The sequence below is a fragment of the Homarus americanus genome, unplaced genomic scaffold, assembly GCF_018991925.1.
Source record: "Homarus americanus isolate GMGI-L3 unplaced genomic scaffold, GMGI_Hamer_2.0 scaffold25827, whole genome shotgun sequence".
NCBI lineage: Eukaryota > Metazoa > Arthropoda > Malacostraca > Decapoda > Nephropidae > Homarus > Homarus americanus.
Window position 1 is genome coordinate 225727 of NW_024738300.1, and position 23993 is coordinate 249719.

Sequence of the window (23993 nt, forward strand, 5' to 3'; positions counted from 1 at the left end):
ACGAGTGGAACAAGCTTAGCAACTTTGTAGTATGTGCGGGAACTCTGGAAAGTTTCAAAAGGAGGCTAGATAGATTTATGGATGATAGAGAGTGGTAGTAACTCTCGACAGGAGCTGCCAAGCACAGGCAACCGGCCTATTGCAGACTCCTCATTTTTTTATGTTCTTATGTTCTTATGTAAGTAACACATATTACATTCCTTGCAAGGAACTTTATAAATACAGCCACTTGCATTGTTGGGGGAGTTCTTGATTAACATTTGTTTAACAGTGCATGAGTTTTTAAATGCCACATTGACGTTCCAGGATTTAGTTGTAAAGGAATTTGAGAAAATTTTTTGTGAAATGGTAATACTAAGAGATTCTTATGGTCATGGGTGGGTTTGGGATCGGTTCTATAAAAAGATTTCTTAGTAATGTTCAGGCATTTGTCTATGAAAGATCTAGGGTATTTAAGGTTCAAGCCAATATTATAGATATATTTATATTCCTCATCAATGAATTCCGGGCTGCAAATTCTCAAAGAACGTAAAAAAATTGTTGAAAATACTGACTGTTTGACTCTATTATGGTGGGCAAAATAATAATGAATGTATGAACACACATTAGTAGGTTTTCTATAAATACTGAACTTAAAGGTGTTACCTATTCTGTGGATCAGACAGTCTAGGAAAGGCAATTTACAGTCATGCTCTAATTCCACAGTGAATTTGATCGAGGGGGCTAAGTTATTAAGTTGTGGCAGGAAAGCTTTTAGGTCCTCATTACTTGGCCAGAGTCATAATACATCATCTACATATCTAAATCAGACTGCTGAAGGTGGTAAAATATTACTTAATAGTTTCTTTTCAAAGATTTCCATATTAAGGTTGCTTAATACAAGTGAGAGCGGATTACCCATTGCCATACTAAATTTTTCAGCATAATGTTCTCCATGTTTTTCACTACAATGGTACAGCAAAGTATATTTTTTTGACATTAAACTGTTATTGTTTTATTGTCTAATCATCACTACATATAACAACATCCATCATCACTACATATAACACCATCCATCATCACTACATATAACAACATCCATCATCACTACATATAACACCACCCATCATCACTACATATAACACCACCCATCATCACTACATATAACAACATCCATCATCACTACATACTCTTACCATCCATCATCACTACATATAAAACCATCCTATCATCACTACATATAACATCATCCATCATCACTACATATAACACCATCCATCACTACATATAGAACCATCCTATCATCACTACATATAATATCATCCATCAACCCTACATATAACACCATCCAACATCACTACATATAACACCACCCATCATCACTACATATAACATCATCCATCATCACTACATATAACACCATCCATCATCACTATACTGTATATAACACCATCCATCATCACTTTACTGTATATTACACCATCCATCATCACTATATATAACATCATCCATCATCACTACACATATAACACCACCCATCATCACTACATATAACAACATCCATCATCACTACATATAACACCATCCATCATCACTATATATACTTTCCACCCATCATCACTACATAACACACCATCCATCATCCACTACATATAACATCATCCATCATCACTACATAACACCATCCATCATCACCATATAACACCCTCACTACATATAACATCATCCATCATCACTACAAATAACACCATCCATCATCACTACATATAACACCATCAATCATCACTACATATAACACCACCCATCATCACTACATATAACATCACCCATCATCACTACATATAACATCATCCATCGTCACTACATATAACACCACTCATCTTCACTACATATAACATCATCCATCATCACTACATATAACAACATCCATCATCACTACATATAACATCATCCATCATCACTACATATAACACCATCCATCATCATCACTACATAAAACACCGTCCATCATCACTACATATACCACCATCCATCATAACTACATATAACACCATCCATCATCACTACATATAACACCATCCATCATCACTACATAACTTCTACATCATCACCATATAACATCATCCACCATCATCACTACAAATAACACCATCCATCATCACTACATATAACACCACCCATCATCACTACATATAACAACATCCATCATCACTACATATAACAACATCCATCATCACTACATATAGCATCATCCATCATCACTACATATAACACCACCCATCATCACTACATATAACAACATCCATCATCACTACATATAACACCCTCCATCATCACTACAAATAACACCATCCACCATCACTACATATAACACCATCCATCATCACTACATATAACACCACCCATCATCACTACATATAGCATCATCCATCATCACTACATATAACACCATCCATCATCACTACATATAGCATCATCCATCATCACTACATATAACACCATTCATCATCATCACTACATATAACACCATCCATCATCACTACATATAACATCATCCATATACCACTACATATAGCATCATCCATCATCACTACATATATCATCCATCATCACTACATATAACATCATCCATCATCACTACATATAACATCGTCCATCATCACTTCCATATAACATCATCCATCATCACTACATATAACATCGTCATCATCTTTCACAAATAACTTACCATCCATCATCACTACATATAACACCATCCATCATTACTACATATAACACCCCCCATCATCACTACATATAACACCATCTATCATCATTACATATAACATCATCCATCATCACTACATAACATCATCCATCATCACTACATATAACACCATCCATCATCACTACATATAACATCATCCATCATCATATAACACCATCCATCATCACTACAGATCGTAAAGTAATTTCCGAGATTCTCGTGCGGACACACAAACAAATAAACAAACAAACAGACAGACAGACAGACTTCTTTGTTTTATATATATATATATATATATATATATATATATATATATATATATATATATATATATATATATATATATACACACACATTAATTACTACAAGGTTTGAGTCTCGGTGGTAGCAATCCTTATTACACGTAAAGGTTTATTGTTCAATTCCCGACTAATGAGGTATTGTTTGTATATTATGCAAGTCTGCGTGTATATGACTGTTGAGATATATATGTACCCTCGTGTTTCCTAGTTGGACTCGGTAGAATGCTATTACGACTACTGTATACAGTTGGCACTAGCAATCCCTGATGGAGGTTCATGTTGCTTAAAAATGAAACGAATGAACAGGTTTCATGTAAAATAAAACAAAGCTTAGCATTGCGTTTGTTGTCTCTGTGGCGCGGTGGTAGTGATCCCTGTTCACATGCAGTGGTCCAGGATTCGATTCCCGACTAGGGAGGTGTTATATATATAATATATCGGTGTGTGTCGGTATATGGGCTTTCATGCATACGTGAGTCCCGATTCTTTAATTCTTTAATATCCTTACCCAGAAGTGAGCGAGAGAGAAGGAGGCACTTTGGGTGATGTTCGTGGGAGGGTAAGTACAGGCAGTAGAGTTTGGGACGCCCAGATCAAACCACTTGTTGTAGAGGCCGCTCTCTGTCATGGACCATATCCTGTTAAGACACAATCCGTGTTAATACAGTTTAAGATTATAATACGAGCAACTGCTGCAAGATTTATCCACGATATGTGTGTAATTAGAGTTCGTTTTCTCAATCAATATGTCCTGTTAATATTTTTTATAACTTATTTTAAGAGCAGAAGCACGTGCTAATCTTGAAAATACTTTCCGTATTTTATCTCCATCTTAATTAGAGCCTCCTATCTTTCGTTGTTACACCTTAAATAGTCAGTTAACAAAATTGCTGTATTTTTTATCTTTTAATTATTCGGCAACATTAAATTTTACCTACAAATATTTAAATAAACGAAGAAACGTCAAGTTTTTTTTATGAAAAATTATGTACAAATTGGACTTGAGTATAATACATATGTGTATTGGTGGCTATCACGGGCATCTCATCTGACTACTCCTTAATATATATATATATATATATATATATATATATATATATATATATATATATATATATATATATATATATATATATATATTTATATATATATATATAATGTGTATGTGTGCAAAATTTAGTATTATAACCTTTTGCTTAGTTCAGGTACAAGGGGACTATTTTTCTGGCCTATCATGGATAACACCACAGGTAGGTACCTCTCCCTAGACGAGTAATAGTCACAGCGACCTGGTGATGAAAAAATATTTATTGATTTTATATAATATAATAACCCAAGATATTAACAGTTCAGTTTTCACATATAAGCCAACATTGTTTTAGGTCCTTCTCAGAGCACCTGATTTTGAGAAGTCTCTGCCTATGATCATACTGATGACTATCTCAATGTCGAACAAGACGTGGTGGCCGTGTCTCACTAGGGTGTCCATACTATGGAAGAATTCGGAAAGCTTCTGGAACTTGATAAGCCCCTTCTGTTCAAGCTCCGCCACCTCCCGGAAGATGCCAGACTCCACACTCTTGAAGCAAATGAAAAATTAGCATTTTTTTTTTTTACGGACAATCGCCCACCCGAGCACGTGTCATCGACCCACAACGGGGCCTGGGGGGGGGGAGGGCGAAAAATAAGAGTAAAAAGAAGAGAAATCCGGAAACCAACTTATTGAAGTGAGACATTTATGAATATGGAAACACAGAAGAAGACAGAGTAGAATCATCAGCGTAAGAATGGATAACATTTTATTTTAGTGTGAAGTAAATCCTTGATAAAAAGAGGGAAGACAGTAGGTGAAAGAACCCTGTAGAACACCACTATTGGTACAGAAAGAGCGAGAGATCGACTCCTCAACAACAACGGCCATGGACCGGTTCTCAAGCAAGCTAGACATTAGAGAACAAAGTTGGGGAGAGAAACCATTAGAGGTAAGTTTAGTGAGCAATGACTTGTGCCATACCCTGTCACATGCTTTGAAGATGTCGAGGACCATTACGAAAGTTTCCCCATAATCCCTAAGAGAGGATGACCAAAAATGGTACTGGTAGGAGAGCAGATCAGCAGTAGATCTCGCCTGGCGAAAGCCATACTGGTGATCCGACAAAAGAGAAAAGTGTTTAAGGTGACTGAGAAAATGAGAGTTTAAGTTAGTTTGGAAAATCTTAGAGAGGGATTAGAATGGTCCCCCTTCTTCGGGATGGGCAGAACCGAGGCATGCTTCCAAGAAGAATGGAAAAGTTTGGGTTTTGAGGCAAAGGCAAAAGAGGCGAGCAAACACAGGGGCCAGGGCTTCAGCACACTCCCTCAGAACACGAGGGGGGTATTCCGTCCGGTCCATGTGCCTTACTCACATCCAACCTGGATAACACACCAGCAACCCTGCGAATGGAGATTATAGGAAAGTGCATAGGTTCAGTAGGAGGAGCAGGCGTGGGAGGGGTAGAGTTGGAATCGTCTAAGGTGGAATTAGAGGAGAATAAGGTGCCAAAGAAATTTGCTTTATCAGGGGGAGAGTTGGCTATAGAGTTATCAGGTCGGAAGAGAGGAGAAAAGGAGGGAGTGCAGAAGCTATTACAGATGATTTTGGTTAACGACCAGAAGGATTTACTAGAAGAAGATGTTAGTCAGGTCAGCAGTCTTTCTTTTTATAAAATTCCGCTTGACCCTACGAAGAATAGCCTTACAACGATTCCTAGAAGTAATGAAAGAGGAGAGGGTAATAGGAGAACGAGATAGTTTCAAAACTTGACATGCCCTATCTCTCTCCCTGCATGCAAGAGAGCAGGAGCGATCAAACCATGATTGTAAAGTAAAAGTTTTGGTAGAAGATGGGATAAATGCACTCATACCGCCCTGTATAACCCCAGTAATGCTGTCAGCACATACCGAGGCGTCCCGAGTGCAAAAGTAACATGTATCACAAGGAAACTCGGAGAAGAATTCTCGCAAGGATTGCCAGTTTGCCCTCCGATAGTGCCATAGTTGGTGATTAGGGGGGTTGGGGAGGTGGTTGTGCCCAGTTCGATTTAATAGAAATAAGATTATGATCAAAAGACCCTAAGGGGGAAGAAATTGAGTATGAATAGTTTGAGGGGTTAGAGGTAAAACAAAGATCAAGAATGATAGCAAGTTGATGGTGTCGATCTGTAACACGTGTAGGGTGTGTAATTATTAGTTCCAGATCATTAAATAGGGAAAAAGAGAGTGCCTCAACTCCACCTGGCTTATCCCTTGCAGGGCCAAGCCACTCTCTGTGATGTAGAGGATCTCGGTGTTCAGGTGTGGATAGCAACGACTCATGGCAAGAAGTGAGATAGTCAAAGTGTTCCAAATAGTTGATAGAACAGTATAGGAAACTAAGAAAAATATTCATAGTTGGTAGAGATATTTTGAGCCAGATGACTTCATAAAGGGACGAATCAAGATCTGTGATGCACCGACCCCACCCTGGGTCTCGTGCCCGCAATTTTACCGGGCACGGTGATTGTGATTGGGCGATCTGTTTTCGGCTGTATCACTGTTAGGATGATTATTGAACAATCCAAAGGTAGAATTATTATAATAATAAACTATTCATTTTTATTTAAGGTGGTTATCAGCATATATATATATATATATATATATATTAGTTCTTGAATTGATAAGTGGCTGGGCTGAAGTAAACACTTTGTTGGTTTTGCTTTATTGTAGAAAAATTTAGTTTCACAGGTACTGAGTTCAGTTGAGAATATATTGTACCTTCTCTGCTGAGGGAAGTGTCTTAGTGCACTTATAGGAGAACACTTAAGTGAGGGGTTCACTGGGTAACAAGTGATATGATTCTCTTGTCACTGGCCTAGGGAGAGATAATGAACAGGCCTCCAAGAGTAAACTCGCCAGAAATGTTGTTGCTGACATGTGCTGACCTCAGCCTGCCCTCGCTCCCTCCTGGGAAGGTCTGTCACCTCAGCAATGCATGACATGTACAATTACTGAGTCATGGTTGAATAACTTAGTGCATATCTACTGAGTCATTGTTACAGTCATAAGAAGTTTCCTAATTTTCGTATATATGCTGAAATAATGAAGGAAATTATATTAAGGAATTGGCAACTCAACTACAACCACAGCTGCCACAAGATTTTCACATCAATTTTTTCTTCATTATTTAAAGAAATATGCGAACATTTGGAAACTTTTCATGACCTTATATAACAGTGAATAGTTTATTATTAAAAAAATCTACCTTTGGTTTGTTTAATATTTATCCTGACAGTGATACAGCCGAAAACAGATCCACCAATCACAATCACCTTTACATACAGCCTTCCTTTACTAAGTATTGCCAGATAAAATTGCGAGCACGAGACTCGGGGTGGGATCGGTGCATCTTTGGCTGACTGTTCGTGTGTTGCAGTAAGAGCATACACCTTCCTTAGAACGGAAGGAGGTATAAAGGTTGTAGTTGGAGATTTGAAAAGGTTTTGGTGAAGCTGCTTTGGTCAGTTGAAGTTCAGATAGTAGTAAGATGTCGGGGGAAGAGGTTAATAGATGGTGCTCCACAGAAGGAAAATTGGATCTCAGGCGACGAATGTTGGGAAAATGTAATGTGAAAAAAGCCGATCCTCCAACAACCGCTGTGTCGTCAGTTGAGGCACCAGTAGTTTGACGATGATCAGGTCGGCCCTGGGTTCCACAACCTTCCCGACCACTGGGACCCGTCCGAGAAGGCCCCGCTATAATATTATTGTCAACTGATTTCATTGGAAAATAAAAGAATAGAAAAAAATAAAACAGATCAAGAGTGAGAAAAGTTGTATATTTTGTGTTGTCAATAGTAAGAGTGACAATTGAGACCCTGCAATTGTGTGTAAATGAGGCAGAAATGCAGATCAGTAACCTGGGACATAGTCACAATTTTTGTGATGCCATATGGCAGCAGGGTCTGCTATCAGACAACACATTATGCTTCCAATTGCTTCCCAGGCGGTAGTACCTCCCGGTTTGATAGCTGCTTACTACCTACTACCTACGATATGATATCAAATAGTAGTATCTTAGTAAACACACACACAAACTTACACGGAAATATTGGACATTAGTTGTGTTGATCTGCACTATCATGGTGGTGGAAGGTTCGTCCAGGACGTCCCGGAGAGTCTGGAATGGCTGCCTGATGTATTGTACAGCCAGTACAGACATGAGGTTACCAGAGTAGCTCCTGATCAACACCAGCGCCCCAACCATCCACCCGGCCACCACCACCCGTCTCCACCACCAGTTGTCTGGCACCGAAGTGTCTGTGGAAGTGAACAAAGTGAAACGAACCATACTTCTGGTATTGAATATATTGAAGTTTTAAGTAAAATTGTCCTCTAGAACTATTATACTAATAACTGAAAGAAAGACAGAATATTATTCATTGTTTTATGTTTGTTCCATGCAGCAGATAATTTACTACATTCTCTCTGCGCCCGAATCTTTGAAATATTATTTGCCAACGGTAGTCATGATTAACAAATTTCCCTGGGAGATAATGAGTTTCACAAGTGTTTATCAACTTTCAGTGTCTTTGCTCAAAATGGGTAACAAGTTTACCTGATATGACATATACGAAAAAAAATAGTTTAACTAACCTTGTTGTAATAATATACGGAGTAAGGTGAAGCCATCCGTCACCCATACCCATTGGTCAGTAGCTTTCATAGAGGAACACAAAGACAAGATGAACATGGCCGCAGGCAGCAGCAGTAACGACGCCAGGATGAACGCCCACACCAGTGGTGCCAGGGGCAGCAGGAAGCCCCATGGGTCCAGCTCTGGCCGTCCGAGTCCAGCTACGATCCTTGAGTACGATATAGTCACTGGCCAGGTGAAGTCCACTACCTCAGCCCTGTTGGCTGATACACCGAAAGGTCCTACGGAGAAGTCTGCCTCCTAAGTAAACCCCGCAATAGAAACAATATTGTACAGGTGTGAGATTGATGAAAGTGCGGAGATTAGTCACAAAATAATAAGGTAATGAGACATTTCTTATTTTCCTTCTGGTGATAGTTTGAATATATCCTCAAGCTGGTACATTCCATAGTCCATTGTCTCTCGTGCATACTACAGGCCAGTAACTCTACCGTTTTACGTTTTCACGCTGCTACAATTGAAGTTGTCACTTAACTAATAACCTGATCACTAAACACACGGCCGATAAAAAAACTCTCACCTTGTTTACTGTTGACGCTTCATACCACTTACCTCTCTGCTCACCATGCCTATCATTCCCGACCACGACCCGTCATCTTGCTCAGAGCCAAACGTCCCATCAGCTGGATGCACGTACTTGTACCTACGGTAGGGAAATGATGCTTCTTTAGAACACATCAGAAGAAGACTTGCAGAGAATCAGAAGGCAGTCTATTTTTGTTTTTATTTGAATAAAATGTCCCCCGTATTCAGTGCACTAGTGGACATAATTTCTTAACCAGGGGTAATTTGTTCATAACCATTTGTCTGTCTATTTCCTCCATCCAGTTCTCATCACCATGCACTTTCCACGCACCTCTCTCCATCTAGAACTATCTTCCCAGCACTTTCGAACAGCATTTTCCATCGAGTATTTCCCACTGAGCACTCTCCTCACAGAACTATCAAGTACTTTCAACCCATGCAGCACTTTCCACCCAGCGCCTCCTATCCGACACTTTCCACTCAGACCTTTTCATCCAGCACTCACAACCTATAAATCCCCACCCATCAACATGCTACAATCCTTACAAGACTCTCCGCCGATTAATCCAATACTCTCCACCCTATCAGAACCTGTAATATACACAAGTTAATAAATGTAAGCAATTTACACCTCTGGGTTCGAACAGGGCCACCACGGTTAGTACTCAGGCAGTCAGGTAGCCAGTCATATTCCATCCAACATTCTCCATCCAACACTCTACCTAGCACTTCCCATCTATCAAATCTCCAGTCATCAAATTTTACTCATCACCCGTAACCACCAATGCAACACTATCCACCCAGCACCCTTCACCCATCACTCTCAACTCATTGCTATCTACCAGGCACCCTCCACCCACCACTCTTAACTCATTACTATCTGCCAGGCACCCTCCACCCGCCACTCTCTACACATCGCTCTAAAGCCAACACTTAATACCACACCCTTTTCATCCGGCAGTCTCCACCCAGTAATTTCCATCCAGAACAACCCAACCAGCACTGTCCACCCATCTGTCTCCATCCATTACTGATCATGGAACACTTTCCACCATACCGGTAACTCTTTTCTTCTCGGAATTATCCACCCAGGAGTCTCCATCCAAAGCTGTTCACTTATTCATTCACTCACCACTCTCCACCTATTGCTCTCTATTCAACTTTTTTAAATCAATGCTCGCCCCATGATCATTCTCCCCTCATCAATTTTCTTACCTCAACTCTCCACCCGCCACGTTCTGTCAATCAATTATTAACTCATCAATTTTTACACATCACCTCAATCCCTCAATCCAATGCTATACCCCAATAACTCATCATCCATTACAATACACCCGGAACTTTCCACCAATCATTCTTCACATACCACTATCACTCTCTATGAACTAAATGTTACATAATACGTCTTTGAGATAAATGTATAGTATATCAGGTGCCTATAGGAGAGCTCAGGTTCTCAACTGGCTCAGCTATGTTAATATTGTTATTATTATCCACTCTGTCTCTGTGTTTTTCTGGCTAATATAAACTGTTTCAATTCAATTCAATTTATGAATGCAACACTCTTCATCCATCTCTCCTCACCCAATAGTTCTTGCCCACTAAGCCATCACTCTGTACCCAACAACTGTATGTATAACATTTATCCACTATTCAAATCTACACCCATTAACTCTCAGCTCACGTGAAATTAAGGCCTTGTGATAGGTACTCCAGCTTGTTACTCTTGCGACCCTTGGCACCATTCTGGGCGTGGACCTCCTCTGCTGCCACGACAAGGGTTGGTCGGTTAAGAAATCTACAGTAAAGGGCAGATGAAGTTTTTGAAATAATGATGTTTAGTATTAGGGAAATAGAAGAAAACAATCAACATTTAAATGAATATAAGATGTGATACCAAGATGGCTGTAGTATTTACGAGAAAGTTGCTAATTTCCTATATTGTTTCTGCAGTATTTTCGTTGATGCGTGTTATTGCTAGGGAGTTGCAGGTGTTTGCTATTGAACAAGGAATAAAGTCAGTCTTTTGGGCAGAGAAAAGTAATTTTACATATTAATGGGACCTCTGAAATAGAGAATACTTTGTAACATTTCGTAAGAGTTTTAAAAACTATAGAGGACGTAAAAAATTCATACAAGAAGAGATGATGATTACTGTGTTCATCTTAACATTAAAATACATTAAAATGCGACTTAACATGACCAAGATCATTATGATAATGGATTCAAAATAATAAATACAATTATAATGGCAGTTTGCACACACTCTTCAAAGAAAGTTGATAAACCCTTAAGATGTGAATTTCGATCGGAAGTATCAGTGATGCCACTGACGGCTCAAGTCTAATAAGTACCTCTCGCTGTACTTACTTGGAGTATTTGTCAGGGAAAAGCGGCAAGTGGGTAGTGAGGGTGAGACCTCGCTGGGGCGTCCAGAAGGCAAGACGCACAGCTCGGTCCTCTGGAGAACTGTATGGTAAGTGTATGTACACATTGCACCTGTGAATAATACTTTCACTATAAAACTGTATTGGTAATACTTTCAGGATAACAAGTACAGTATGCTTCTTCTTCGAGGTAATTTTTTTGTATTAACACTGCTTCCTAAATCAGCCCCAGCATTTTTTTATGTGCAAAATTTGGGCACTACTTATCATTCTTTGATAAGTAGTGCCCAAACTCCCATTTATTAGTGTATAGTAAATAACTTTAATATTACTTCTTCAATGATTAAGTCATAATCACATAAACAAGATTTACACATAACATTACATAGAAGTGTAAAATTAGCAAATTTGAAATACAATGCACTATATACTTCAATGTCTCAGTTGCGTCTTCCACAATGACGACCATAGCGTTCATCCTGGAAAAGGTCCTGTGGATGTAGCGTAGGTCAGGGAGAGGCAGGTGAGTTACGGCGAGGAGTCTCGTCGACCACACCAGGAGGTGGCCCTTGAGGGACCACTCGGCGAAGGCGGCGAGGAAGGTTGGGTCGTCGCTCACCACCACCACCGTCACGCACCATGACACCTGCCGCAGCTGTTGACGTCAACATGGTAGAAGTTATGTGAGACTGACCTACCCGCCTCAGTAGTAATGTGAGTGACCTACTCGCCTCATTAGCAATGTGAGAGTGACCTACCCGCCTCATTAGTAATGTAAGAGTGACCTACCTGCCGAGCCTCGTCGACCACCCGGGAGAGCTGCGTCACGTTAGCGTCCTTGCCGTCCACTGCCACCTCGAACAGCCCCACACCACAAGGGTTCCGGAACTGAGCCAAGAAGTCCTGCAAAATTATTGTATCCCTTACACTGAAATACATAATTTCGTTTATTTGTATCTTTTTTGGGGTACTGCTAGTGGAATATTATGACGACGACAATGACAGCCACGCCCACTTACCGTGAAGACAGCGGTGGCGAAGGTTTTGCCATCTGTAAAGAAGAACGTTGAACACTGAGGATTGGACGCTGTGGTTAACACGGTTGTCAGCCATGCATGGGGTACTGCTCTAGTCTTTGATGTGCCTGAGGAAAGAAAATATTATTAGATGCATAGATTCAATATATACTTGTATATGCAAATAAAACACTGTAGGTGCGGTGATACATAAGAACATAAGAATGGAGGAAACTGCAGCAGGCCGATTGGCCCATACTGGGTAGTCCCATTTACACCCAACCCCTATTGCTCATATATCCATCCAACCTATGTTTGAAGCTACCCAGCGTATTCGAGTTAATGATGATGTTTGGTAACTTGTTCCAGTCGTCCGCTACTCTATTTCCAAACCAATGTTTACCTATTTCGCTCCTAAATCTAAATTTTTCTAGTTTAAAACCATTGTTACGAGTTCACTCCTGGTTGGATAGTTTGAGTACCTTTGTAATGTCCTCTTTGTTTAGCCCTGACATCCATTTATACACCTCACTCATGTCGCCCCTCATTCTACGTCTCTCGAGGGAGTGCAAATTATGATGCATTAACCTCTCTCTGTACTCAAGGTTCCAAATGCCCGGGATTAGTCTTGTCATTCTCCTCTGAATTCTTTCAAAGGATTCTATATCCATTCTGTAATACGGTGACCAGAACTGAACTGAATAATCCAAGTGAGGTCTCACAAGCGCTAGATATAATTATAAGATGACCTCGCTAGTCTTGTAACTAACACTCCTTTGTATGAAACCGAGTACTTTATTAGCCTTGTTTCGAGCAAATACACATTGTTTACTTGCCTTAAGATTCCTACTTATCATTACTCCTAAATCTCTCTCACAGTCGGATTTCTCAATAACATCGTTGTTCATCTGGTATCTGGTTTCCCTGTTTTCATCTCCGATACTGAGTACTTTACATTTGTCCACATTGAATTTCATCTGCCATTTTTCAGACCCTTCAAAATTTTTTTTTAGATTTTCCTGTAGTTTTGCGGAGTCCTCGTCAGATTTAATTACACGTCCTATTTTAGTGTCATCAGCAAATTTACTTATGTTGCTGTCTATGCCGATATCTATGTCGTTTATGTATATAATAAATAATAATGGTCCAAGTACTGAGCGTTGGGGAACTCCACTAGTGACCTTATCGCAATGAATTTGTCCCGTTAGTTCAGTCCCTTAAATTATTAAATATGAATATTGTTTTTAAGTATGACTACTATTACCAACATATTAATCAAGAATAGCCCAACATTGAATGTAAATGGAATACAGCCTTAACAACATCAACCTAGAGAAGTCGACTTGTGAAAGAGACCTAGGGGTACTTGTAAGCCCGGACCTACGGCCTAGAAAACAGTGCGTTAATGTTCGAAATAAGGCAAACAGAGTATTGGGTTTTATATCTAGAAGTGTAAGTAACAAGAGTGCAGAGGTCTTATTGCAACTATATCTTGCGCTAGTCAGGCCGCACCTCGATTATGCGGTTCAGTTCTGGTGCCCCTATTATAGAATGGATATAAATTCACTAGAGTCGGTGCAGCGAAGAATGACAAAAATGATTCCGGGACTTAGAAACCTTCCATATCAGGATAGGTTAAAGAAACTTAACTTGCATTCCCTAGAAAGACGAAAAGTGCGGGGAGATATGATAGAAGTATTTAAGTGGGTGAAAGGAATCAATAAACGGGATATAGATAAAGCTCTTATAATATCCGAGCAGGATAGGGCTCGGAGCAACGGATTCAAGTTGGATAAGTTTCGGTTTAGGAGGGAGATAGGAAGAAACTGGTTCACAAATAGGGTGGTGGACGAGTGGAACAAGCTTAGCAACTTTGTAGTAAGTGCGGGAACTCTGGAAAGTTTAAAGAGGAGGCTAGATAGATTCATGGATGATAGAGAGTGGTAGTAACTCTCGACAGGAGCTGCCATACACAGGCCAACCGGCCAACAAAAAAAATTCGCCTCCGTATGACACACCCTACTAGGGGAGGGTACCAATCCAGTAGTGTGTCTTAGTGTGGGAGGAAACGACATAGGAAATAGGGTGTGTCATACGGAGGCGAATTTTTGTTTTTGAGTTTGAAAAATCGGCCCATGGTATTAATGATGTAGTTCTATGTGCAGAATCATGTGATATCTTCAGATTTGAAAAGTTTTCATTTTTTGCTAGGTAAATTTTAACTTGAAATCTTATGAAAATTCAGTATTCCCACCCTTTTACCAACACCACTAAATAGCTTATTTAAAGTAAAGTAAATGTATCAAGTTAATTTATTAGGATGAAAATGATCCAGAATAGTGAAACGAATGATCTTGACACATTTATTAAATTTAATATTCCTTTAGAAAACAAAATCATCAAATACAAAAACCGGTTTTACTACTACGACCCGGTGTTGCTGCACACCATAGAGAACATGTCTTTCTTGCTTCTGTTTCTACTCATCACCTCCCTGCTGACCACCTGAGCACGGATGTAGCCTTCCCTACTCTCCTGGCTGTACACGTGAATGTTGGCCTCGCTCACTTGCTGTACACAACGCTCTATACTCTGGGTGTGCGAGGGCCAGGCAGGGACATGCATGGGGTTGTCCAGGAAAGCTCTGACTTGAACATTGGTGAGGCTGCAGGTAAGAGGGGGCTCACTGCCAGCCTCGATGTTATCCAGATCTATGAGATCAGTGAGGGTCTTGGCACCTAGATTGACTTCAGGAGTCTTCCTGACCCTGAAGGAATCGTCACCAACTGATTCGTCAAGCCCAGATCCTCTCATAAGTCTCATATCCAAGATCTTTTTGACTGCCACTCTTCTCTCCTCCTCATCCTTACTACAGAGCATTGTCTGCAGAACTGCCTCGGGATGAGCATACCAGGAAAATCTCCTCACAGTCTGCTCCACAATCTGAACAACCTTCCTTGGCTGACTCCTCAGGAGCTCAAGCTGGAAGAGAACATGCCTCGACCTTTCGGAGAACGATGACTTGACCTTTGGTGTTGAACCACTTGCGCAGACACTCACGATGAATTGGACGTCAATAAGTCTCAGGTTGTGAAGCTGGTTCCCTTTCAGTTTATGATGAGCGACCCAAATTCTGCAGAACCTGAGAGCCGTTGTGAGCCACCTAATGAGACTGGACCTATCTGCAGGTAAAGCAAGTCTATCAGGCATGACCCCCAGTTTGATGGCACTGCAAATCATGTAAACCATAGTACTGGTCAGTACTCAGGCTCGTCACGACAGCAGGCAAGCTCAACGAGTGAGGGCCAACTGTGATTTTTTCAAAGCTCGATTTATTTCTAATCCAGTGGCAGAGTCCAGCATCTTGCCAAGAGACCAGACCATCTGTTGTTTGAAGAGTTCGGCCATCCAGCTCCTGATCAGATGTCTGAGTGGCAACTCGTTGGTGCGGAGGTCACAAACAATCCAGACCAGCTTCCCTCCCCAATCTTCCGCTCTATCCACTGTGTATGACTTCTTGCCACCCCTGTGCTCCAAAGTTGAAAGGTCCCCTCCAATGGCCTGCAGGGTTCACGTTTCCTCTCTCTGAGCCAGTTCAGCTGTTATCTGCCACTATCTCAGCTGGTTTCCTGTTGTCACCTTTCCGGAGTGAAATGCCACAACATTTCCTGGTTCACTGCAGCAGGAGTAGTGTTCTCCTTCATGGTAGGAACAACGTGTCAGAATCTCCAACTTTCATGAACACTTAGTGTCATCCTTCTCCCATCAAAGAACAAACAATTGATTCCATTTTCTCTATCCCTTTATCAAACTCCTCTTTCTAGGTTTCACGATGCGGCTTCTTCCTGAGCTCTCCATTTTGTTATGATCTATCACCAGGTGAACATCATCAGGTGTTATCAAACCACCGGGTCAACCCAGGCAGCTGTTGCTATCTCTGCAGTTTCCTCTGAGACCAGTGTGTGGTGTCGCATGCTGGCCAGAGCTATGCTCGATATCTTTCCTATTTCGAATCTTATGCCTGAAGGTTTGGGGATCTGGGCTATTTTCGGGTTAGGGACAAGTCACCATTCTCCTGGTCAGCACCTTCCTCGGATCAGCCATGGGGGAAGTCATTAAACTCTGAATCAGCTTGACTCAATCATCGGCCTTTTACTCAATTCTGGCCTTCTCAAGTCTCTCTTCCTCGGCAACTCTTTCTCCTCTTCTGTCTCTCTCTGTGGCAGCCTTCCTGTCTTGACTCGAATATCTTGCTAGAAATCATGAGAGTTCTTATACTGCCAGTCTTCTCTCTGTGCTTTGACAAATGCCAGTTCGATCACAGGAATCTTTCAGTTCACGCTTGCAAATACAGGAGAGGTGGGCCTCGGATTTACAGTCACGATCGCACCAAACCTTCAGGACAGAGAACAATTGGGCACTCCTGTAAAGTAATTAAGGGCCAAATAACTGGTCCAGTTGCTTGGCAAAGCTGTCCTAATCGGGTAAGTTTTCTCTCCCAAGAGAGATATTCTGCCTTTTTCTCCCAACTGGCTAGCAGTCTCACTAATCTTTCTTGACTTGTTATGCACTGGAGGCTTGAACCGAGCGTTAGCCAGAGTGTACTGTGCCAAGACAGCTTTGGTCATATCACTGGCAATGTCTTTTGTTTGTGTAAGTTCTTTTTGGTTCTTTTTCACTGATTTGCCTGATTAAACACTGCATTCAAAGCATTCTCAATGTAGGCAACTCCGACTTCAGGAGCTCTCTCCAGACCCAAGATAGTGACTGAGATGGTTGATTTCGGTTCCTCGTCCTGACACAAGCAGCCATCGCAAATATCAACTTATAAATGCATCAGGATCTGAAACAGAAAAAAAATATTGTTAGTTGGGTTGTTAAAGAACAAGCCAGAAAGCAATGTTCACTATTTAATTGTAATGCACTAATGCAGCTGTACGTTAGATTTGATAAATTTCGCTAAAATTTACCTAGCAAAGGTTGCAAAATATTGAAACTGAAATTATTTTCGTTTATATACACAGAATTCCAACAAAAAGTAATGGGCCATTAGCTTTAGCTGATCTTCCTCCTATGACACACCCCTAACACCTAACACCCTATTCCTACGTTTCCTATCTTCGCACAAAAGCCCTATCTACAAACCTCACCTGGCTGTCCCCAACTACCACGACCTTACCTGTGGGCAGGGTTTGTACAACTGCTCTCTTTCTCCCCCTTGATCCATACCGTCCTGCCTCTTCTTCTTCTCGCCAGCTTCCCAGCACCTGGTAAGAGTTACACACTCCACACCCTGGTCAGCTTTCCTGAGCCTGACCCTAGTCCCCTTGGAGACTACCACTCTCACTTGACCTCCTTCGCAGGTGTCCTGCTAGGCAGGACACCTACCTGAAGGAGTTCCGTCCTGAGGGCTTCATTTTTCCCCTTTAGAGTGTCAACTCCCCTCCTCAACTGCCCCAGCTGCCTTAACAGAGTGGTAAGGAGGTCGTCTTTCCCCACACTCCTCCTCTTCCCTAAGACACAACGATCCAAGGCGGCCATTTATCTTAGTTTTCTAACGGGAGCACTTTTGGGCACGACCTTTCTCTGGTGGTCAGAGGTCAACTGACTAGTTACGTCGCCCTTTCGCTCCTTTGTGAGTGTGGTAATGTTGGCGTGCAGATTAGTAGATGTCGTAATAGACCACCTCAAGTTTAGTAAGGTCACCCTCTGTACTTAGGCCTCTCTCGGTCCTTGTAATTCATTTGCCTTTAGAATATGTGAATAAAGACGCAAGCTAAGGTGCGCTGTTGTTTCCTTTCGTGTGATATTATAAAGATTTATCTTATATATATATATATATATATATATATATATATATATATATATATATATATATATATATAATATATATATATATATATATATATATATATATATATATATATATATATATATATATATATATATATATATATATATATATATATATATATATATATATATATCTTCAGCAATGGACTTGTTACGTGGAAAGCATAGTTTCATAAGGAAAAAGAACATAACAAAATAAGGAGTCTGCAATAGGCCGGTTGGCCTGTGCATGGCAGCTCCTGTCGAGAGTTACTACCACTCTCTATCATCCATGATTCTATCTAGCCTTCTTTTGAAACTTTCCAGAGTTCCCGTACTTACTACAAAGTTGCTAAGCTTGTTCCACTCGTCCACCACCCTATTTGTGAACCAGTTTCTTCCTATCTCCCTCCTAAACCTAAACTTATCCAACTTGAATCCGTTGCTCCGAGTCCTATCCTGCTCGGATATTATAAGAACTTTATCTATATCCCCTTTATTGATTCCTTTCACCCACTTAAATACTTCTATCATATTTCCCTGCACTCTTCGTCTTTCTAGGGAATGCAAGTTTAGTTTCTTTAGCCTATCCTGATATGGAAGGTTTTTAAGCCCCGGAATCATTTTTGTCATTCTTCGCTGCACCGACTCTAGTGAATTTATATCCATTCTATAATAGGGGCACCAGAACTGAACCGCATAATCGATGTGTGGCCTGACTAGCGCAAGATATAGTTGCAATAAGACCTCTGCACTCTTGTTACTTACACTTCTAGATATAAAACCCAATACTCTGTTTGCCTTATTTCGAACATTAACGCACTGTTTTCTAGGCCGTAGGTCCGGGCTTACAAGTACCCCTAGGTCTCTTTCACAAGTCGACTTCTCTAGGGTGATGTTGTTAAGGCTGTATACATTATAAGTATTTATTCTTCCAATATTAACTACACTGAACTTGCTGGTGTTGAATTTCATTTGCCATTTTTCAGACCACCCCTGCAGTTTATTCAGATCCTCCTGTAATGCATTTGCATCCTGCCCTGAATTAATCTGCCGCCCTATTTTGGTGTCATCCGCAAACTTGCTTATGTCACTACTGATCCCAGTATCTAGATCGTTTATGTAGATTATGAACAAGAGTGGGCCTAGTACTGACCCCTGGGGAACCCCACTGGTTACACGGCACCCACTCAGATTTAACACCATCTACGCTGACCCTCTGCGTTCTATCGGTGAGCCATGATTTTATCCAATTTACAACTTTCCCCTCGATGCCATGAGCCTTAATTTATCTCAGAAGCCTCTGATGCGGTACTCTGTCAAATGCTTTGCTAAAGTCTAAGTAAATAACATAGTAATTTTCGTCATTATCTACTACCTCGAAGACTTTCCTAAGAAAACGTTAGCAGATTTGTTAGACAAGATTTTCCCTTTGTAAACCCATGTTGAGAGTCGTAGATTAATTTGCTTTTCTCTAGATGCGATCGGATGCTATCTGCTATAATTGATTCAAGAAATTTCCCCACTACTGACGTCAAACTGATCGGCCGGTAATTTGACGCTGATGCTCTGTCTCCCTTTTTGAATATGGGTACTACATTTGCCTGTTTCCAAAAGTCTGGCACAACTCCAGTATCTAATGATTTTGTAAATAAGTTTACGAGGGGTCCGCTAATCTGTTCCCTACACTCTTTCAAGACTGGCGGGAAAATTTCATCCGGCCCTGGGGATTTTATTTTCTTTAGTTTATTTATCTTCTTAAGAACATCCTCTTTTCTGATAGTGATATTCTTTAATTTCTCTTCTTCCTCTCCCTTAAATATCAGTTCCACCTCTGGAATTTCATCTCAAATTTCTTCTGTGAAAACTGATAAGAGTAGCTGTTCAATGCTTTGCTCATTTCTTCACTGCCATTTATCACTTCTCCCCTCCCTGACTTTAAGGGCCCAACTTTGTCCTTGACCTTTGTCTTATATACCTGGAAAAATCCCTTTGGATTCGCCTTGGATTCTCTTGCTATTTTGATTTCATAGTCTCTCTTTGCTTTCCTTACATTTTTCTTAACATTCCTAGATAGTTCATTATACCTATTTCTGAGCTGCTCCTCCCGTCCCTTTAATTTCTTATATATTCCTTTCTTTATTCCTATCTCATGTTTAAGTTTTCTCGTCATCCACCTTGGCTCATTCTTATTTGACCTAATTTTTCTGTATGGTATATTTTGTTCTTGTGCTTTATGTAGTATACTAGTGAATATATTATAGTCATGATCAATTGTTATGTCATCTATGACCTCACCCCTTCCTACTGGGGACTGACGTGACTGTTCCCAGGTGACCTCACCTAGGTACCTTCTTAACCCCTGATAATCCGCCAACCGAAAGTTTGGGACTCTGACCATATTGTCATTGTTTTTTGTTTCCCAATTTAGGGTGAACCTGATTTCTCTGTGATCACTGTTACCTAGTTCTTCCCCTACTGTGATATTCTGATAATATTTTCTTTATTTGTTAATACTAGGTCTAATATATTGTCACCTCTAGTAGGTTCTGTAATTAGTTGTTTCAAAAAATTGTCCTGTACTGCGTCTAGGAAGTCTTCAGATTCATAGTCACCTACAATGTTGTCCCAGTCAATATTTCTAAAGTTGAAATCCCCCATAATGCATAGGTTGATATATTTTGCTGCCCTACTCATTTCCTGCCATATGGGCTGAGCTGCTTCTTTGCCAAGACTTGGGGGCCTGTAAATCACTCCCATAATTAGTTTTTCTCTTCCTTCCGTGATTTCTACCCACACAGACTCGGTTCCTATTTCACCCTTTATTGAATTATTTATACAACTTTTTAATGTATCCTTGACGAAGAGTGCGACCCCTCCCCCCTTCCTACCTTCCCTGTCCTTGTGAAAAAGGTTGTACCCTTTTATGTGGTACTCTGATAAAAAAATTTTGCTCGCCAGATTCATCCAAGCTTCGGTGATTGCTATGACGTCTACATTCTCGGTACATACAACCGCTCTCAGCAAGTCTATTTTATTTTTAACGCTCCTACTGTTTGTATAGTATACATTTAAACCTACCCTTCCCTGGTCCTGTTTTACCCCTTGTCCTGAGCAACTAATTTTACTTCCCAGGACCTGCTTGTTTTTTTACTCCCACTTTCCCCGACCTCTCTCTACTGGCGAAACCCCCCCCCTCCCTTCGGAGAGACAATTTCACTCTCCAGGGATGCAGACAACGTCTTTACCCCCTCACGAGACAAGTACATAAGAACATAAGAATGGAGGAAACTGCAGCGGGCCTATTGGCCCATACTGGGCAGTCCCGTTTACACCCAACCTCTATTGCTCATATAAGCATCCAACCTATGTTTGAAACTATTCAGCGTATTCGAGTTAATGATGATATTTGGTAACTTGTTCCATTCATCCACCACTCTGTTTCCAAACCAGTGTTTACCTATTTCCCGCCTAAATCTAAATTTGTCTAATTTAAAACCATTGTTACGAGTTCGCTCCTGGTTGGATAGTTTGAGTACCTTTGTAATGTCCCCTTTGTTTAGCCCTGCCTTCCACTTGTACACCTCTATCAGGTCGCCCCTCGCTCTACGTCTCTCGAGGGAGTGCAAATTAAGATGCTTTAACCTGTCTCTATACTCAAGGTTCCTAATGCCCGGGATTAGTCTTGTCATTCTCCTCTGAATTCTTTCCAAGGATTCTATATCCATTCTGTAATACGGTGACCAGAACTGAACTGCGTAATCCAGGTGTGGTCTCACAAGAAGATACAGTTTTAGGATGACCTCGCTAGTCTTGTAACTAACACTCCTTTGTATGAACCCAAGTACTTTATTAGCCTTGTTACGAGCAAAAACACATTGTTTACTTGGCTTAAGGTTCCTACTTATCATTACTCCTAAATCTCTCTCGCAGTCGGATTTCTCTATGTCATCGTTGTTCATCTGGTATCTGGTTTCCCTGTTTCCATCTCCTATACTGAGTACTTTACATTTGTCCACGTTGAATTTCAGTGTACTCCGTCGCGACTGTACAGGTAGTCGTTGCCATAGAATTGTTGCCAGCTATCAATGAATGCCCAACCATTGTTTGCACAATGTTTTTCCAGTCGGCAATTTATAGCAATTGCCCTGGACAGCCATTCACGACCAACCCCTTTTCTAGGCAAGACACCACATACTATCGGGATCCCTCCCCTATCTCTAATCTTCCCCAGCGCCTCCCTATACCTCTTGAAACGTTCCTCACTCCTAACCTTTCCTATGTCGTTTCCTCCCACACTAAGACACTACTGGATTGGTACCCTCCCCTGACAAAACCCTGTCTAACCTCTCGGCTACATGCTCTATCCCAGCCCCAGGAAAACACACCCTAGAAAATACCATAGAAAATACAAACATCTTGACGTTAGTGATTAAAGAAACCAAACTTATTCAGGAAGTTTGTGTTTTCCCTGGTTCTCCTCTTCGTTATATATATATATATATATATATATATATATATATATATATATATATATATATATATATATATATATATATATATATATATATATATATATATATATATATATATATATATATATATATATATATATATATATATATATATATATATATATATATATACACATATTTATATATATATGTATACATACGTAAAATAAATGGTAAGTGACCATAAATGTTAGTTGCCTCGGCAAAATTTATGAATTCCCAATCGTAGATGAATCCCTCTTTGAATGAGAGAACTTTCATCCCGGTCCTCCTTGCCTGGCCTTCCTCCAGTATACACACAGTTTAAAACAAATATTGTGGTTAGTCTTATTATTACCATACGGGAGTGGCAGCTGGGCGACCGTAACAGCAAGGAGCAGTACCATCAACAAAGGTGTCGTCATCTCTACCGTCTACCACTGTGAAACAACAAACAAAAAGTAAGATTTTATAAGATATTTAGTTGTTAAAAGTTCGAAATATAAATTTATTAAATCTTGATTTTGTGTTCTTATAATTTATTGATACAGGTTTTATTCATAACAGTAACCAACTTCGCACTTCAATTTCTGTCTTATTAAGATTTGGAGAACTTCATTTTGTTCTTTACTCGTTGTTTATTCCATTTTTATGTTTCCATTGTATTTACTTTGCCGTTTTATTTCTATGAATTCCTCTTATGATAGTTATTGCGATAACCGAAATGTTAGCAATGAAAATAGGATAAATATGAGGAGGTCCATCTATATCCCAGCCTTGGTAATGTTGTAACAAATATGTTTTTTTTATCCATTTGTTCACTAGTTATTTTTCGGCATTATTCTTTAATTATCTTTTCTTACTCTTAGTTTTCTTTCTTTGGCATAGAGAGTGGGTGGAGGTGCGGGAGTGAGGGCGGGAGACAGAGAGAGATGACACTGGATGGATGGAGAAATATGGCATAATTGGTGTACTTTTCTTTC

The 23993-nt window shown here is 40.3% G+C and overlaps 1 protein-coding gene across 1 annotated transcript in view; it reads right to left on the reverse strand.

Annotated features, from left to right (window-relative positions):
* The window catches only part of LOC121873901 (glutamate receptor ionotropic, delta-2-like), a 55506-nt gene that overhangs the window by 6507 nt on the left and 25006 nt on the right, over positions 1-23993 (reverse strand). The window contains exons 2-13 of the mRNA XM_042377779.1: positions 23369-23450; positions 12689-12813; positions 12459-12572; positions 12101-12324; positions 11653-11781; positions 10967-11080; positions 9310-9400; positions 8697-8997; positions 8143-8360; positions 4426-4606; positions 4217-4316; positions 3536-3665 (exon numbers count right to left, since the gene is read on the reverse strand). Coding sequence (XP_042233713.1) covers positions 3536-3665; positions 4217-4316; positions 4426-4606; positions 8143-8360; positions 8697-8997; positions 9310-9400; positions 10967-11080; positions 11653-11781; positions 12101-12324; positions 12459-12572; positions 12689-12813; positions 23369-23435 — 1794 coding nt within the window. The 5' untranslated portion in view covers positions 23436-23450. The remainder of the gene's footprint in view (positions 1-3535; positions 3666-4216; positions 4317-4425; positions 4607-8142; positions 8361-8696; positions 8998-9309; positions 9401-10966; positions 11081-11652; positions 11782-12100; positions 12325-12458; positions 12573-12688; positions 12814-23368; positions 23451-23993) is intronic.